The 13,107-nt window shown below is 52.8% G+C and overlaps 2 protein-coding genes across 2 annotated transcripts; both read right to left on the minus strand.

The window, feature by feature from the left end:
• Positions 1-3,222: 3,222 nt before the first annotated feature.
• On the minus strand, positions 3,223-3,763 carry Ppy (pancreatic polypeptide). Its single transcript, XM_057773304.1, has 2 exons — positions 3,573-3,763; positions 3,223-3,331 (listed from the first exon to the last, which is right to left on the minus strand). Exons 1-2 carry the CDS (start codon positions 3,761-3,763, stop codon positions 3,223-3,225), a joined length of 300 nt encoding a protein of 99 aa, XP_057629287.1.
• Positions 3,764-10,593: 6,830 nt separating this feature from the next.
• On the minus strand, positions 10,594-10,995 carry Pyy (peptide YY). The gene is made up of 2 exons (XM_057776828.1): positions 10,808-10,995; positions 10,594-10,681 (listed from the first exon to the last, which is right to left on the minus strand). Exons 1-2 carry the CDS (start codon positions 10,993-10,995, stop codon positions 10,594-10,596), a joined length of 276 nt encoding a protein of 91 aa, XP_057632811.1.
• Between the last annotated feature and the right edge of the window lie 2,112 nt (positions 10,996-13,107).

Genomic DNA, 13,107 nt, shown 5'->3' on the forward strand with positions numbered 1-13,107 from the left:
CGCCCTGGGCAAGGAAGTCCAACTGCAGCAGTCTCCCGAGCCCAGAGTGGCCAGATGGTTCACAAATATCAACAAGTACATGGAGAAGCTCTTCAACAACAGGTGAGCTGGCGGAGGAATGGGGGAAGGAGGACCTAGCACCCCACTCACTCCTCGGCCCCGTGATCTCTGCAATGACATGTTTCCTAGATCGAAGAAACCCCAAAAACACAAGAAACCCTCCAGCTCTACCAAATCTACCCCATCGAGCGTCACAGTCCATCCTCACTTGAACATCACGAACCCCACCACCGTAAAACACCAGCCAACCCCGAGTACTGGAAGAACCACTGGGGCTCCAGCTCTGAGCCTCCTCCCTTGACTCCAGGTAGGCAGGTGGCGCAACCAGCAGAGGCCTCCACCCATATCCTTGGGCAGGCGGGTAGGAGAGAGGGGGAAACTCTCTCCTGGGGATGGGACCGTGAAAGGGGTACGCCAGGGCCAGGGGGTGTTCCTCTCCAGCCTGGACCTTGACCTCCAGAGGCCTGGCCGGGATTTGGCTACCCACGGACCCCTTTAGACGGTGAGATGGACCTCTGTTCCTCCCTGCCCACGCAGCACGGACAATAAAGAAACATAGTGGGAATGACAAGATGTCTCAGGGGTAAAGGCACTTGCCACTAAGCCTGTCGGCCAGAGTTCCATTCCCGATCCCATAGGATGGAAGAAAGGATACGTGTACCATGGCTTGTGTGTACACACACATCATACAAACCACAGTAACAACAAAGGAATGGATAAATAAATAAATAAATTCCTAAAATGACTCTCTATTGCTTCCGTGGTTTCTGTGGACACCGGCAGGAAGGGCCTGTCCTTCTGTGGTGAAGGGGACCTCGTAATGCTTCCCATGAGATAAACAGGCCTCAGTCTAGGCTTGTCTGCATCGCTTTGCAACCCACCCACTCACCCTCCACCGCCTCACCTCAGCGTTCCATGCTGTGACTCTGAGAGAGAGAAGATAAAAATAATTGGTCCTAGCAACTTCAAAACAGGGTCTTCAGCCAGACCTGCTCCCTGCCAAGGGTCACCCCACAGCAGGACATGTTGGAAGGCCAGTCTGGCCTGTGAGAGTAGCACAAAAGCACAGAGGGGGGTGGAGTCTGCGGGACCTCACCCCTCCTGATCCTGGTAGAGCCTGTTGCTGCAGCCGGACCACCAGAGGGTTCTGGTCACGGGCACAGCCCTTCCCATACCATTCAGCTACCAAACCCAGGTATGTGTGGAACAGGTTCTGAATTCCCACCTCTATGACCGTTTATCTTTCCCGGTAAAACCCATGCCAGGCTGGAGAGATGGCTCAGGGTTTAAGAGCACTGGCTTCTCTTCCAGAGACTCCAAAGAGTCCAAGCACATGCGTGGTGTCTCACAACCATCTGAAACTCTAGTTCGGGGATAGCTGAAATCCTTTGGCCTCCAAAGGCTCCAGGCACACGTGATGAGCAGACACTCCGGCAGGCTAAGCACCCACACATAGACTAAAACTAGAAGTCATCACCTAAGCTACCAAAGAAGGTATTGGAACTTCAGACTCCAGCAGCCGCATTTAAACCCTGTTCTCCTGCAGAAGCCTCCCTATCCCCTAGCTCCTTGGATTTAAGAATCAACTTGAGCCAGGCATTAGCAGCATAGCTGCATCCTGTGCAAGCCTTTGGCCCTTTAGGGCAGGTTCTGCCTCCAGGTCACTCACACTAAACATATAGAAACACAGTTACAATGTCAGTGCTATGGGATTAATGCCAAACACTGAGACTGGGAAAGAGAACTTCATCCCCCAAGCCTATCACCCCAACCCTTCAGACCCAGCCTGCGGCAGAGAGGGGAAAAGCCATTCTGGGAATGTCTCATGTCTTGCCTTCCCCATGATGTCCCTATCCACAAAATCTCCCAGGAAGTGGAGTCAGTCAAGCCTTCTCTCTCTCTCTCTCTCTCCTCCCTCTCTCTCTCCTCCCTCTCTCTCTCTCTCTCTCTCTCTCTCTCTCTCTCTCTCTCTCTCTCTCTCTCTCACACACACACACACTTTGCATAAACACATACACACCACCACACCATCTCCACCTTTTTAGGATGCTTAGTACAGGTAAACAGTCTTCAGGTAGTATCTGGGCCTTCCCTCCTTGCCCCAAGAACCAAAATGTGGATGCCACAGCTTGGACCCATGAAGGCAGTCAACATGCTTGACTGTGTCTTCACCCTGGGGACACAACCCCCTACAGCTTTTCTCCCAGTGGTAACTAGAATTCATTCTGAGGCTATCAGCTTACGACCTTTCAGGACAGCCCCTTCTCTCCAGATTCCTAAAGAACAGTTCAAAGCAGGCAACCGAATGACTTCCAGCCAGCACTAGTCCTCAGAGGATGCTCCTTCCCTGTGCCAAGGGCATTCTAATAGAAATGATTCTTCCCCCACTGCCCAAGTTAGAGGAAGCAGTCTTTTTTTTTTTGGTTTTTCGAGACAGGGTTTCTCTGTGGTTTTGGAGCCTGTCCTGGAACTAGCTCTTGTAGACCAGGCTGGTCTCGAACTCACAGAGATCCGCCTGCCTCTGCCTCCCAAGTGCTGGGATTAAAGGCGTGCGCCACCACCGCCCCTAGAGGAAGCAGTCTTGAGGGTACATGTGGGAACAGGGTTGGCCTTGGGCTGAAGAGCTGGATGGTTTAGAGGTGCTGGGATAGGAGGATTAAGCTCAAGACTGCCCTGTCACAGACCTACAAGGGAGTCTTGCGTCTCTCTCTGGACCACAACTTGCCCCTCTGTGAAAATGACGAGCTGAGCCCCTACAGACACTCATGATCATCCTAGCTCCCCTTTCCCTCTCAGCCTCCCTGCCTGTGATTTCACTTTCTCCTGCCACTGTGGGTGTACACCATACACACACACACACACACCACACACACCACACACACCACACACACACACACACACCACACACACCACACAGAGAGGATGTGATTTTTAATTTGCTTTATTTAGTTTGAAAGGTAGCAAGTTGTTGTGGGAGTGCAGAGGGACAGCTGAACCGGTGCTGTCCTACACTCACAGACAGGAAGCAAGCGGGGCCCTACAGGTCTGTTGTGCTGAGCTCCCTGCAAGGAAAGAAATTAACAGTGAGGAAGGACAGCCCTTGTCCTCTGAGACCCTGGTTTCCTTCCCTCTCCTCCAGATGCCCACTTTCCAGACCTACCCTTAGCTCCAGGGAGCTGAACAGGGAGTCAAGCCAACCAGCGGGCTGGAGCACAGGGGAAGCTGCATCCCAGGAAGTCCAGCTGTGTTCGCCTCTTCCCTCTTCCCATACCTGGTAAGGAGGACAGCTGGGATAACCGTGGTACCCTGGTGGCTTGTAGCCCCTCTTTAGACACTGTCCTGCTTTCAGCACAAGGACCCAAGCCACTCGGTAGAAATACTGTTTTCTCAGAAAAGGCATAGAAGGGACTGAGGCCAAGGTTGGGGCGCTCTCTCTCTCTCTCTCTCTCTCTCTCTCTCTCTCTCTCTCTCTCTCTCTCTTTCTCTCTCTCTCACACACACATACACCCTACCTAGGCCTGGTTTGCGTATTGATGTATCTGCGGAGCTGAGTTGCATATTGGGCCATCTGCTCTGGTGTAGCATAGTCCCCTGGGTACACTGGCTCCAATGGGGCTCCCCAGGCACCCTGCAGGGGCTGCAGCAGCAGAACCACCCAAGTGGATAGGAGAAACAGGGAGAGGAAGCAGTATGCGGTGGCCATCTGAGGAACAAGGAACAAAGTGGAGACAGATTCATCTGCAGATTCTGCTGTGTCCCAGACCTACCTGGCCAGCCACTGCCCACCACAGTTTCTAAGCCAAGCCTGGGGACAAGGCAGACGAAGGAGCCACCAGCATCCACCACCTTCCTCCCCTGGAAAGCAAGGACATCTACACAAACACACCCCCTCAATGATCAGGTCAGTAGCCAAAGGTTAGCCCTGGGCCGAGGAAACATAAAAAGTGTAGCAGAGAAAGTGGGTATGAGAACTGGATACACACGACTTATTGATGCTTCTGAGGATGCAGGAATGACCAGGGATGATGGGAAACACAGGGTAAGGGACACAGAATTCACTCATAAAGTAAAGGAACCGAAGTCTCTGACACTGTGGGTCCAGCCTTCCACGGACACATTCGTACAGATGTAGAGAGAGACCCAGAAAGGACCTTAGGCCTCTTGAGAGCCCCAGTCCTACAAAGCACCAATTCCTACCCTCTGATCCCAGTGTCAACCCAAGAGGTCCCCAGAGGCAGGGCAGGGTGAGCCCACTTACCTTGTGTGAGCAAGGGGGTGCTGGACCGCGCAGACACCTACCTCCTTCTGCACTGGTCTCCCTGCACATGGCTGTTCCCCTTTATAGTCCTCGGCACCCCCAGAGTCCCCGCCTCCTGTCAGCCTTTCTCACTGCCAGCCTTCAACTCCATTGCGCTGTCTCCCTGGTACCTGCAATACGGGCATTGCAGCCAGAGAGAGGAAGGTGCCGGGACAATATTCTCGGGGTCAGGCAGCACAGGGTGGATGAAACGGGACCACGACCAGGATCTTCTGTGGGGTCTGTATCCAGCTTTGGGCACCAGACCAGGTTTGATTCCTAAATGACAGAGTCCTGACATGGTAACCCAAAGGTTCTAGTTGTTGGCCTGCGTCCAGCCTCCCCAGGGACAACCCCGGTCACCAAGAGCATTTCCTCAGGGCACAGATTGAGGCTGCAGCTCCAGGCTCCAACCCCAGCACGAAGGATGGAAGTCAGGCCTTCCCTCCCAGTGGACAGCTAGAATAAGGAGGGGACCGTGGAGTCTCGGGTTCTCAAGCCACTGGGAAAGGAGTGGAGAGATCCATTTGGTACCTGCATAGGATGCCAACCAAGATCTGGTGGGCCACAGTTCAGGAAACATAGGGTTCATGGGGAAGGGGCAATTTCTGGTAGCTATTTCCTGGCCCACCCCAGAGCTCTGTCCCCGGGAAGGGCTAAAAAACGGCAACACTTATAAGATTCAAGTTGTCCAAAAAAAAAACCCACACTGCCATCCCACTAAACCCCTGCCAGGCCCTACTTGGCAAACAAGGGAAAAAAAGAAGAAGAAGAAATGAAGGAAGGAAAGAAGGGAAGAAAGGGAGGGAGGGAGAGAAGGAGGAAGGAAGGAAGGAAGGAAGGAAGGAAGGAAGGAAGGAAGGAAGGAAGGAAGGAAGGAAGGAAGGCGCACTCTGCCCTGCCCAGAGACCTCGGGTAACTAGGCTCAGACTGCATAGCTCATGGTTGGGACAGCTGAGGTTTGGAACAAGATCTAACAACAACCTTGAACTGGAACTCTCAAGGCATTGGTTTTACTTCCTGCTTGCTCACTAAGGGGTGGGAAGCTCACAAAGGTGGGAACCCTTGTCCGAGACTCACCCCCAATTCTCACAGTCAGCCCTCAATTCCTCCTGAGAGCATCCCCTGGTGAACACCACTGTGTGCTTCATGTTCGGTGTCCTTTCCCCAGTCAAGACCGCTCCCCTGCTCAGGTCAAGAGGCATGAGAGTGGGTCCTGGAAATGCAGGAAGTGATTAGAGGAGCGAAGGTGACAACCAGCACGGAGAGGTTAGAGGTCTGATAGGCTTGACCCCAATTCCTGCCCCTGCCGCGTCCCTCTGTGTTGTCCTGGGAGCATAATCCCTCTATGTGGTCTGGAAAGTGAGGATCACTGCGCCCATCCCCCAGACAGCGAGAATCAAGGATCCTGTTCCTCTCAGCTTTCATGTATTGTAACAAGACAATCACGAACGGCTCAACAGATAGCTGACATTCCACAAAGTAAGCGGAGTTTATTTCTTTTTTTTTTTTTTTAGTCTTTTTTAATTAAAATTTCCACCTTCTCCCCGTTTCCCATTTCCCTCCCCTCCTCCCAAATATTGCCCCCTCCCCCCAGTCCCCTCCCCCTACCCCTACTCCTCTTCTCCTCCCCCCACACCATTCCCCCTCCCTCTCGATACTGAAGAGCAGTCCAAATTCTCTGCCCTGCGGGAAGACGAAGGTCTTCTATCTATGTCCAGGAAGGTGAGCGTCTAAACAGGCTAAGCACCCACAAAGCCAGTTCATGTATTAGGATCGAAACCTAGTGCTATTGTCCTTGGCTTCTCATCAGCCTTCATTGTCCGCCATGCTCAGAGAGTCCAGTTTCAACCCATGCTTATTCAGAGCCAGACCAGCTGGCCTTGGTGGGCTCACAATAAATCAGTTCCACTGTCATAGTGGGTGGGTGCATCCCTCGTGGTCCTGGTTTCCTTTCTCATGTTCTCCCTCCTTCTGCTCCTCATTGGACCTTAAGAGCTCAGACCGTTGCTCCAAACTGAGACTCTGTCTCTACCTCGATCCATCGCCAGATGAAGGTTCTAAGGTGATATGCAAGATATTCATCAGTATAGGATAGGGTCATTTCAGGTTCCCTCTCCTTAGTTGCCCAAGGTACCAGCTGGGGACATCTCCCTGGACACCTGCTAACCCCTCTAGAGTCAAGTTTCTTGCCAACCCTAAGATGGCTCTCTTAGTTAGGATATATACTTCGCTGCTCCCGTATCCTCCCTAAGCGGAGTTTATTTCTTAGCAAGCCTGGACCTTTCTCTGGGCTTACTTTTCCCACTATGCAAAACCAGTGGCAAATCCCAATTCGAGGCCACGCACTGTCTGGGAGCGGCTACAGCTGCCACCAGGGGGCGTCTGGCTCTGGCACCGGTTTTAAGGGTCTGCGTTTTCATGGTCTCCGAGCCTCACGGGATCTGTTCTGGCCTCTACTCAAGGTGAAGGACCCTCACCAAACAGACTGAATTCGGGGGCTGGTTCTGGTGCAGGAACTATTTACAGTTTGTCACGCAAGTCAGCCAGCTTTGTCTGGTCCCAAGAAGTCAGAACTGCTCCTCAAATGTCAACCAAACCCGTGGCTTTAGATTTTTGCAACGACAGATTCCAAGGTCCTTGCAGGCGGTGACAGTCCTGGAGGAGGAGGTAGTGCCCGTGCCTTCTAAATACTATGTCCCCATCTAGAACACACAAATAGCTCCTGCTGGCCTTTGTGGGTTCCTGCAAGGCTTGCATGGAGCCTCCGGGAAGGCACATGTTCTTACCAGCAGACAGACTAGACTGACCGAGATGCTATGTCTTCTGCTAGCCACATGTTCTCTGGACTGGGAAGATGGCTACTGGGCACTGTGATAATGAGATCAGGAGAGGGACAGCCCAGAAACGTGGGAGCGAATGAAGAAGATCGAGGAGCAAAGTGCAGAGGCCCCACGTACATCCTCCAGGACAGGAGTTTGACCAGGGTCCTATCCTCCATCACACCTTTTCCTGGCTCTCTTACAGTGAACAGGGCAAGCAGGAGTCATTTGCGGCACACGGTTTTGTTTCATTTTGTTTTGTAGTGTGGGGGGTGGGTACGTGTAGAAGTGTATAGGGGTGGGTTGTGGGTGTGCAGGTGTGTGTAAGGGCTTGTGTATATGTGAGTGTATGTGCATGTACACACCCCAAATGTTGTTCCTCAAACCATTCATCCATCCATCCATCCATCCATCCATCACTCAGTGGGCCTGGATCCCTCACTGAGGCCTGGGACTCACAGGCCGAATTGACTGGCCAGCGGGCTCCAGGGGTCCACCTGTCTCCACGGCGGTTAGGTTGGGATCATACTCTTTGGCTGCCCTTCTCCGTGAGGCTGTGGTCAGCCTGGGTCCCTTACACCGTGCATAGACTACTTCACCAACTGATCTATCTGTTTTTGAGGGACATCTCACTATGTAACCTGCTCCTGAAAACTGTGATGATCCTCCTGCCTCAGCATCCCAAATGTGTCATCATGCTCAACTTGTACATATGACATGCTCTTAGGGGAACGAGGAAAAGGGGGTCTACAAAGATCTCATAGGTGAAGAAGGAGGCCCAGGCAACCTTTAATTATTTATCTTTTTAAGATGAGGTCACAGAGTTTGGGAAGAAGCAGGTTATGGTATAGGGATATAGATCCCTTATCTAGGACTGACTATATTCCAGATCCTTCCTCAAAAGGGGCCTCGATGGGTGTCACTTGGGCTGACAAGAAGGTTCAGCAGAATTTGAGTTCCATCTCCAAAACCCACTGCAGAAGGAAGGAACAACCCCTGCACACAAGTACCATGGTGCACACATGTGCACATACGTGCACGCGCACATGCACATATACACAACAAAATCAATATGGTACTACTATGTTGTGTGTAAAGCATATAGCCAATGATCTAACACATAAAGATGTCTGTTGGAGCTAGGCATGATGGCGCACGTCTTTAATCACAGCACTCAGAAAGCAGAGGCAGATGGATCTCTGATGATTCCAGGCCAGCCTGGTCTACCAAGTGAATTCCAGGACATCCAGGACCACACAGAGAGATTCTGTCTCCAAACAAAACCGATGTGTGAGACTTGCTGCCCCACCATGTAAGACTGAGTTTGACCCCTAGAACCCGCGTAAAGGTTGAAGGAGAGGACCAACTACCCAAAGTTGTCCTTGTATCTCCATAAGCTGCGACACATACAACACACACACACGATAAAAATCAATATGATTTTTAAAAAGAACTTTCTGCAACGATGATTATTGTTATGTCCTTGTTGCTATTGTTATATCTAAGCTTCCTCCTGGCTCCTATGTTGATTAAATTGATCAGTCCCAGATTAAACACCTGCTCAAAACTCCTCAGAGTGAACCAAAAGTAAAGCCACCTCACTGACGGTCGCCTGGACGCGTCACCTTTACACAGACTGTCTGTGGCCATGCATATGATTCATGCCAGGTCTCTCCTCTGTTAGCTGCAAACTGACCCCAGCTTCCCCATGCAGACCAGCAGATGGGAACCACAGACACCAAGCATCCAGACACACAGTTAGTCCCTGCAAGCCTGGAGTAGTGGAGGGACCCAGGGAACACACTAGGGTAAAAGAGGGGGTCTCAGGTAACGGCCATACTGGAGGGAGAGATGCAGAGGGACTAATTCCAGCAAGAGGAGTCAGGAATGGCTCTCGGAGGTGACCATGATGCGAGAGGGGCTTTCCAGGTGGGAGAGGAAGAAAAGGCAGTGTGAGCACGGCCTGCCGAGACCAGAATCCATGCAGTCTACAACACGTTGAACCCCGGGGCTGCTTCTTCCTCCTCTCCCTTTGGGCTGTGTGAGGCTGAAGGGCAGCCCCAGAAGATGGGTGTGGGACCCCCATCATCCCCTATGTAGGAAGTGTTTTGTAGCAGAGGTCACTCTCCTTCCAGAGCCACCAGGCTGTCCTGCATGCCTCCCCATCCACATAGTGGTACCGCTCAGCCTTCCTGACTGACACCCTCTCTCTGGATCTGTAGCCTTGGCTTCCATATGTCCCCTCCCCCTCATTCCCCAGTCCCCTCCCCAGGATAGGGTACATATGTCACCAGGACCACTCCCCATCCCACCTCCCAAGACCTAGGAACACTGGACATGGAGAGAAGGACACGTTTTATAGTGAGCAGAAAAGGAGAGAGAGAGAGAGAGAGAGAGAGAGAGAGAGAGAGAGAGAGAGAGAGAGAGAGAGAGAGAGAGCTGGCCTCCAGAGAAAGCAAAAGGGTCTAATTAATGGGCCAATTAATGGGATACGAGATATCTAGGGCTCAGGTTAGACTACAGTTTAAATACCCACAACACTTTAGACCCCAGTGTTTAATAATGGAAAAAGAGAAGAACTGGGGTATTCCCATGGCCTTTTCACCAGAAAAGCAGTCAGTGATAGAGATCGAGCCTGCGTTCGACAATATGGGGAATTCCAGCTGTTGCTGAGAGAAAGGAGACCTCCAGAGTTCAGTTGCTCCCCCTGTTCAAGGACCGAGGAAGTGATTATCTACCTCCTCACTCACTACCTCTTTGGGTCTCTTCCTCCTGGACCTCATCCTAGTCCCTGTCCTCCTGTCCTCCATGGCCTTGGGACTAACACAGGGCTGCTCAGGGGAACTCCCTGAGAGTGACCTCTCGCCTTCTCCCTGCCACTCTCTGGCCCGCCCTCAACCGCCTCTCTCCAACCTGATCTGTTCTGGCCCCTGTTCAGAATCCACTCCACCCACCCTCCCAGGTTCCCTTCCCCCAGAGTGCTTTCCCAGGTCCTTTGGGAACCCGGAACTAGAAGGAGGTGTCTATGCTAAACTCTTCCAGCCTGTCATCTTTTTTCTTAGCCACCAGTGTTTCCTGCAGCTTGAGCCGCCACCTCCGCAAAAGCGAAAGGGACAGAAATATAAACACACACGCGTATTTTATGTGACATTTGCTTTTTATTTGGGGACAGGGCAATGAACACAGCCTTCAAGCCTGGGCACCCGGGACACCAAGATATGGAGTCCCCTCTTCGAACCAAATATGCAAATGAAGTCGGTATAGTTAGCGCATCACGAAGGAGGACTTGGGGTTTTCACCATTGGTAGGCACCTTCTGACCTGCAGGAGGGAAAAGAAGTGAATTGAATGGGAGGTGTAAGTGGTGAAGCCAGGGCACTCTCCAGGGATGTGTGTTGTGGAGGAGCGGTGTTTTTTACCGAGACCGGACGGGGAGGTTCTCGCCGTCGTCGGTGAAGAGCAGTTTGGAGAATAGAGCTTCCGGGACATCTCTTTTCCCATACCTGGGGGGGGGGGCGGGACCACAAAGGGGCGTGGTGAGACCTCCAGGTGGAGTTGGGAGGAGGGTGAGAGGAGGGTGCAACCCGGGAGGCGGGGGTCCTTCCTTCCCCGCTCTCTCCAGAGCTCACCGCTGCCGGGTGACCAGGTTGAGGTAGTGGCGCAGGGAGGCATAATAGCGGCTCAGCTCCTCCGGGGAGGCGTCTTCCCCCGGAGCCTCGGGTTTGATGGGATAGGCGTCCACCAGCGCTCCCAGGCAGGCGAGCAGGACTAGCAGCACAGCGACCATGACGGACCAAGGCCTAAGCACCGCCACCATCTAGAAAGGGAGCATTGGCGGGTGGGCAATCCTGAGCCTCGACCCTCCCACAAGGGAGGCTGCGGCTGCCTGCCATCGGGTCCACGTCTCAAAGACCTGTTTGTCTCAGTCACCAGACTCGCCTCGTCTTCTTCCTCACTGCAGCATCTCTGACCTCAGTTTCCCCATCCATCTATCAGACTACCATAAGCCCTGCCTGCTTCCCCACTCCCGCTTGTACCCAAAGAGGTAGATAAGGGAAGAAAGCCATGCTGACACCCGGGTTCCCCAGCTTCTCTACTTCTCCGCAGCTAGACCCTACCCATATAGCTTCCACTGACCCGACCTAGGTTTCCCTACAAAATAACACGATACCAGACCATTCCAGGGCCCTGGCCACTCACAGCGACAGCTCCTGAAGTGGGATGAGCAGGAAGAGGTGGAAGGCACGGGGGAGGCTGGAGAGCTAGACAGCTACACAACGCTGGCTGCGGCCTCTGGCCTCTGCTCAGAGCTTCCCTGCGGGGCTTATATCCCACTTGGAAAGGGAGGGGGGACTCCCGGGGAGGGGATCCACCAGGGGAGGGCTTGTCTCCTCCCTCCACCCCTGCCAATAGCTGACTTTACACCCAGCCAGGACGTGATGTCTCTCCACATCGCAGGAACTGAGGGGGCAGCCCAGTCCTCCGACTTGGGGGTCCTTCTGGAGGGGTGACTTGCTGAATCTGATGTTCACCCCACAGCTGCCACCAGGAAGTGAAAATTGGGTGAAATCAGGAATAATCAGGTTCATCTTCCTTAGCCTTTTCTTAGAAGGGGGTGGAGAAAGGGGAACACAGTTCCCTCAGCCTGTGGGACCCGTGTCAGCTCCTTCCAGGAAGCAACTCTGTGTGCTTCTGTTTGACAACAACCCAGGACTGACAGGACATGTAGGGGAGGTCATTTTCTGCTGAAGGCAGGAGTGGCAGCATGTGACCTTGCCTCCCGACCTGATTATGATGTCCTGGGGTTGAGGTCTCACTGCACAGACATTTCGTTGTGTCCTTTCTCCAGTGAAAGAGAGACAGGGGGAGCCGAAAAGCTCGCTCCCTTGGCAGAAGCAGCGGCATCAACTACATGTGTATTCCAGCCTAGACCAGACAGATCCAGGACCAGCTATGCACACCTAGCATAGAATGTTGTCTCAAGGCAGAATCCCATCCCCAACCAGGAGACCTTCAGGATACAGATGTCCTCTGTGGCTGAGTGATGTCAAGGTGACCAGGTACATGCCACTGTTTAACCCCATTACAGTCATCACTGGACTCTGGGGCTGGTGAGGGACGGTGACCTGCATCCACAGAAGAGGGGCGACCACCCATGGTTACTAAGCATTTAGTTTGCACTGCATAACACATCAATTCCTGCATACTATTCAGAGTGTCCCCATGCTACAGGCGAGAAAGCTGAACCCCTGAAGGGTCACCCGAGGCTCAAACAGAGGAAGAGAGTAGACAGACCCAGAGAACAGCTTTCTTGGGGCTGACAGTGGATAGTCCCAGCACCTCGAAGCTCAGGAGCTACATACAGAAGCAGGGATTGGCATATGCTAAGCTTTGGACCACAACGTGCTCTGAGTGGTTGAGTAGAAAAAGGGCCCAAACCACCAACCCCATCTGACCCACCTCCTTCATCAAGAAGAGGACCATGGGGAAGTGTTCTGTAAAGTCTTTCCAGTTCCTTCTCGCAGCCCTGCCAGAGCTTCCACTACCTCCAACCCAGGGAAACAGGAAGAGCCATCTTACCCAGACCCCGAGTTCTGGGCCAGTCCTTCCACTATCAGGACAGATGGCAATGAATGCTATTTTTAGAACTCACCTGAGATGGAGCATCCAGGGCTCCTTCAATCACCTTTTTATGGGTTCAGTCACCTGCACTCTCCGGAAACAGATCCTTATCAACCAGCCCAGGTCCTGTGGGCCCCATGCAACAGAAGAAACACCAGGACATCTTGCTGAGCACGGTGGTGGAAGAGGACATCGGGTCAAAGGGACATGTCCCCCAGCCTTGGAGAAAGGAGGGAGGTGATTCTTAGGGAGCCTCTATCTGAGGGTCCCACAGGAGCCTTCATCTCAGAGAAGAGTTATAGCCATC

The sequence above is a fragment of the Chionomys nivalis genome, chromosome 7 (genome assembly GCF_950005125.1).
Source record: "Chionomys nivalis chromosome 7, mChiNiv1.1, whole genome shotgun sequence".
In the NCBI taxonomy this organism is placed as follows: domain Eukaryota; kingdom Metazoa; phylum Chordata; class Mammalia; order Rodentia; family Cricetidae; genus Chionomys; species Chionomys nivalis.